Source organism: Trachymyrmex septentrionalis, unplaced genomic scaffold, assembly GCF_001594115.1.
Source record: "Trachymyrmex septentrionalis isolate Tsep2-gDNA-1 unplaced genomic scaffold, Tsep1.0 scaffold52, whole genome shotgun sequence".
In the NCBI taxonomy this organism is placed as follows: domain Eukaryota; kingdom Metazoa; phylum Arthropoda; class Insecta; order Hymenoptera; family Formicidae; genus Trachymyrmex; species Trachymyrmex septentrionalis.
This window is the reverse complement of record NW_017305694.1, coordinates 150533-156507: the sequence shown is the minus strand read 5'-3', so window position 1 is coordinate 156507 and position 5975 is coordinate 150533. Positions and strand designations below refer to the sequence as shown.

Sequence of the window (5975 nt, the reverse complement as noted above, 5' to 3'; positions counted from 1 at the left end):
TATATATATATATATGTATAAATTAATGACGGCAGGAGAGGGTAAAAATGTAACTTTGCGAAAATTTTAGATAGCAGACATACCGGTTTTGCGTATATCACAGTCACAGGTTGAAAAATTACCACTTAAATTATATGTAATACTATATTATGTCTGCAAAGAAATACAGCAAATTAGAACTTCACGCCGATCAACTGTGCAACGACAGAGTCGTTGGACAAAGAGCGCAAAGAGAAAGGAAATTGATCCTGAAACACTTTTGTGTGACAATTCTTTTTTTACGTCGTTTTCATGTCGATCATAACTGTTCTATTATGCTACGATTTGCGGATTATTAAATTCTGTTCTACTAACGTGCGAAATGTTTTATCTCACAAGGAGTGTCCATCCGGTTTGAAAACGATTTACACTTTGTACACAACACGGAATTCCTCGATTCGTTAAACTCTTTTACACATCTTGATTTTGTGCAATTACACGAAAACGCGAGTAACACGAAGCAATTTTACGTTCGCGAAACATGCGTAGCGCTTGTAGTTCTTTATCTCTTTTTCTTGAATTGGCTCTAAAGTTTTTTCTAGAAATTTAGCTCGTATTAACAGTAGTCTACAATGTCGTATTAACATTAAGCAAAAATTTGGAAAATTGCGATGTGTAAAAAAAATAGATTATTTAAGAAATGTTTAAATACTGTCTTGTCCTAAAAATAAGTATCGAACGTACAGTGAGAGTAAAAAGTACTTATTGCAGATATTTTTTTAATTTTATTTTTAGAAAATAAATATTAATTAACAATTTATTGACAGAGAATAAAATAGATTGTATACTAATAAAATAAATTGTATATTTCTCAGAATTATTTTTTCTAAAAAAATGTAGTTTGTTTAAATCAAAATATACCATTTTAATAATAAACAAAAATAGAAAATAATACTACAATAGAACTCCGTTTATTCAAATATATTAAAAGACAGATAACTAAATTATTCAGATACTATAGAGGCTCACTAGCTGTCCTTTCTATTAATACTAATTAATCCTGATAATATAAGCTAATATTCAGCTAACTTAAATCGAGTATATCAAGTTCTTATCCGAACAACAGTGTTATAGTTCAAGTAATAAAATTTTAAGAGATTAATTATGTAAGCTTTTTTATAGTGCGGAAACGTGAAAAGTAAAAATTTTTATGTATGTATGTATATATTAGGATCATTGTTATTTTAACAATTTTTGAAATTTAATCGGAACCCCCCATAAAGTGATTCAAGATCTCAAAAAAAAATAACACCATATTTTTTCAGATTTTTTTTAACAATTTTAATCCGCCACCAGAATGCGGGTAGATAGAAAAAAATCTTTATAGATAAAATTCGGCCGACGCTCTAATTCTTATAAACCAAGTAATTGATTTATAATTAATAATAATTATTATTAACCAATCTAATTATAATTCTAATTCTAATTTTTATTAATCAATCTAATTCCAATTCTTATTAATTAATTTTAAATTCTTTTTTTAATTTGCTCAAAATTGAATAAGCTGTAAGCTTCTGCGTAAATTTTGACGGTTCAAATTAAAAATTGTCGATCCAATATTTGTTATCGTGTAATTTTTATTTTTTCTGCTTACTTCATTGGATCAGCAATTTTTAATTTAAACTATAATCAAAATTTATGAAAATAGGCTTTTAATTCAATTTCGAGCAAATTAAAAAAAAACTTTAAAATTAATTAAAAATTAGAGTAGCTGAATATTGTTTACAAAAAGTGTTTACCTGTGTACAGTGGCACAAATTAAAATTGTTAAAAAAAAATCTAAAAAAATATGGTGTTATTTGTTTAAAATATTGAATTACTTTAGAGGATGTTCCAATTAAATTTCAAAAATTGTTAAAATAACAACCGCCATAATATATATACTCTCACACATACAAAAAATTTTCACTTTTCACGTTTCTGTTCTAGAGAAAAAGTTACATAATTGACTCCTAGTTATAAGTTGTAATAATATATTTGGAATTAAACACTTGAACTTGTGTAAATGAAATGACAGATAATGGAGTACAATCTGTACTCCATTACAATCTGTACAAATATATTCATACAAATGAGAAATTTATAGTTTTTAAAGTCATAAAACAGTTATCTTTGCAAAGCTCTTTTATTTATACTAGAAACATAGAACATAGATCATTATATATAATAAATAATAATATATCATAATTAATTTACTTTCTAATATAAGATTTAAAATTTATTAAAAAGATATCTCCCTGTATACATATATATATATATATATATATATATATATATATATATTGTATATATAATAATATAAAAAGTATTCTTATATACATTTATTTACTACAATAGATTGCAGAAGATTGTCAAGCCGGATCAAATGCGAATACTTAAATATTTAACTAAAATTGATCAATTTGCTTTAATTTGCAGCGTCTGGCAGCCACAAGCGAGCGTTTCGTCAACTTCAAGGCGCGACTGATTACCTCCATCATCTAAGGTCTCATATGAGCACTGGGATGAGGAAGCACGAGAGGAGCTCTGCCGGCATTGGTACCGTCACGTAGAGGCACCACCGCCGAGCCACTTTTGCCAGTAGGAGCACGGGTACGACGTTGGCAACAGAACCAATCTCACGGTGTTGCCCCCTTGTCCCTGAGATCCTGAACTCAATTTCTTCGTCGATGGCCGTCGAGCTTTTCGCGAAACACAAGACACTTCGCCGCCAAACGCATTCCCCTAAAGCAATCGACTCGATTCCGTTCGACTTCATTTACTCTCTTGTCTAATTCCCTTTTATTTTCATTCCACTTTCTGCCTTTCTCCTCCCTCCTTCTCCTCTCCTTCTTTTTCTATTACTCTTCATGCATTTTTATTATTTTCGCCCTTTAGTTTAATTAGAATAACAATAGAGAATAATAAAGAAATTTCCGTAATCAATCGTCATTTTAGGACGATAGAAATTTAATCGTTACGGCGTAGCTCGTGCCGCCATGGTACGATGGAAGCATATCGAGAGAGCCGGTGAAACTGTAAAATCGTTTTAAATTTGTGATACGACACGCTCTCCATTGACAGTTTCAAATGAATAAATGATTCATGCACCACCAGCCACGAGTCGAAAATTTCTCTGCGCGCTCTCTTAAGTAGCAGAAAGTCATCCCTTAAGCTGGTAAAGATATTTCAATTCGCGCTTACGAAGTAAGAATAAATAATCTATTTTTTTTATTTAAAAAGTATATGATACGGAAGGCTTATGTTTTTCTAACAGGGATAAGATGCGTACTATTAAAAGAATCGAAGAACAAAGTCAAATATTTTTTCTTCGATTGTTCACGCGCAAACAATATGTTCTAATCATAGACCCTATAAGTATGAACTGGCAATACAACAAGCAAAATCGTGTTCATGCTTCTCTTTCTAAAGTATACGGAAGTCCAGAAGTACGTTTGGCTTGATATATTATACATTAGACATCTTTCATTATGATTATCTCTTTCTGTACAATTCTGGAAAGTTCTGTCTTGCGTATTTTTTAATTACTTACATTTTACATTTTCAAAAAGAATCTTATTTCGTGTTTGCTTTGCTATAATATATTATTTTCAATTCTAATATAGTGCTAACGGGCCATATATTTAATATGCACAATGTATATTTCCGGACGCTTTGAAAAAGAGAAACACTTGAAAATTTTTATATATATATATATACTCTCTTTTAAATATTATTTCTTATTGTTAGCAGAAACAATAGGCAATTACTAGTCCATACTTGTAAAGCCTATGGTGTTAATTAATCATCGGCAAGCACGAGACAAACCAGATGCTTAATTGTACATAGCTCATCTCTGAATACGATAGTGCCAGGCATTGTTTCTATCTATTTGTCTCTCTCTCTCTCTCTCTTCTCTCTCTCTCTCTCTCTCTCTCCCCTCTTCCCCCCCCCCTCTATCTCTTTTTTTCCGCTAATTTAACACACTTTATTCGAGAGCCGTTCTGGCAAACGTTCTTAGGACATAGGGATATCCTTCGAATGTTCTTTGGAACGTCTCTTGAAGATCAGTTCTATTAGGGTTCTTATCCAATTATCTTTCATATCTATATATATATATCTTTCCTTCCTGTGAAAATTGTGGTGACGTTCAACTTATGAAATTTAGTCAATTTAAATATGCTAAACACCGTTAATTAAAGGTAAAATGAAATTAAAATTTACCTTGTGTATTTCAATTGAATTACAATTCGTAGGAGCCTGTCATCGTAGTGAACTATTGGAGAAAAAAATTTTCTCTTCTTGGATTTTTTCGAATTGGGAAAATCCAATAAGCGATACGATTTCACAAACATAATGTCGTCAGCATGTTAAACGCGGCATTTCACGTCCTCGTACCGAGCGTATTTCTTTATGTAAAGCGTCCCTGTTGTTTTTGTAGTGCAAATAAATATTATAATAAGAAGCGAGTCGTGTGTCTTTTATTTTATCTTATTCATTAAATATAAGTAAGAATATTCAAGCCTATAACGGTCGAAGCTAGATTTTTAATGCTTAAATAATTCAATGTGAATTATACAATACCATATATTATGTACGTGTATATATGCCATATTTATAGCTATTCATTAATTATATTATTAAATATACCTATATACAGAGTGCCCCAAAATTGATAAAAAATATTTTAAAGACAGATTCGTTGTTACCATTAAGTTACCATTATTAACATTAAGCAGGGTTTGCAACGTTACTTCATAAAAATACCTCATTTCCGTTACTCGTTATTGATTTGCAAAAGTAACTCGTTACCGTTATTCTTACTTAAAATATAACTATTATTTAAAATATAAGAGTCGTTATTTTTTTGTTACTTTTTTTTCTTGACACTAATAGAATATTATATATGCAGATTTTTAGAGTAAATGTAAAAAGGATGTTAAAATTTTATTTTTTAGTAGAGAAACAGAGCTCAAAAAATATATGCCTAGTAAATATTATGCGATATTTTCATGAATAAAATAGATGTCATATCACATAATATATACTGCATTTTTTGTAATTTTTGTACTTAAATTAATTTATTTTTTGTACTACTTTTAATAAGATTCTTTAAATTATACGTTTTAACTCTTAATACGTATACAATTTTCTCTTACTGTGCATGATGAGTCGTTTGTGTGTGAATTAATTTCCATTGTTCATTAATTTTTGCAAAAATTATAAATATTGTAGATTCTTATATATATTTTAACATCTTTAAAAAACATTTATGAAATTGTATATTTAAAAAAAAAATTGATAGAAAAAATTATTTAGCTAGATGCAGTATTTTAAAGAAAAGAAGCAAGATACGAATCACTCATCGTGAATATTCGAAAAGTAAAATTATATTATAAAATAATATTGTTTGTAATCTGCATTATATACATATATTTAATTTATGAGATATGAGGAATAATGAAGATGCTCACAATATACGATCATGCATACCTATCCGGAAAACTCCGTGTCTAATAAATCAATAATGGTCTCGGGACTTTATGAAGTTAGAATGGCTCAATATTGTTATACTTTACAAATATTAACATACAGAACAAAATATCTTATCTCAATATTAGGGACCTTATAAAGTTAGAGGAAAAAACATAAACAATAAAAAAATAACGTACTTATTTATTTAATATGATAAATATCCAAAAGTATATAAATTTAAATCAAACTTTGCAGCACATTGGAATGTCGCGAAGACAGATGCATCTTTTTACAACAGTTGGCACTAGAAATATAAGTTACAGAATATAAGGAGTGCTCGTATTGCCTACAGTACTCATAATATCCGATCCTACCCTATATAAATAATATCCGATGAAAATTAGGCCTTATTAAGAACTGTAGGAATGTATATTAAATGTTAATAATAAAAAAATTATAAATAGAGATTAAAACTAACACAC

At 29.1% G+C, this 5975-nt stretch overlaps 1 protein-coding gene across 2 annotated transcripts in view; it reads left to right on the top strand.

The window, feature by feature from the left end:
• LOC108751858 overlaps nucleotides 1–3717 on the top strand; it is a 32602-nt gene extending 28885 nt beyond the window's left edge. For both annotated transcript variants that reach the window (XM_018492326.1, XM_018492327.1), the window contains one exon: nucleotides 2458–3717. In XM_018492326.1, the coding sequence (XP_018347828.1) occupies nucleotides 2458–2523 (66 nt within the window). In that variant the 3' untranslated portion in view covers nucleotides 2524–3717. The remainder of the gene's footprint in view (nucleotides 1–2457) is intronic.
• Nucleotides 3718–5975: the final 2258 nt, after the last annotated feature.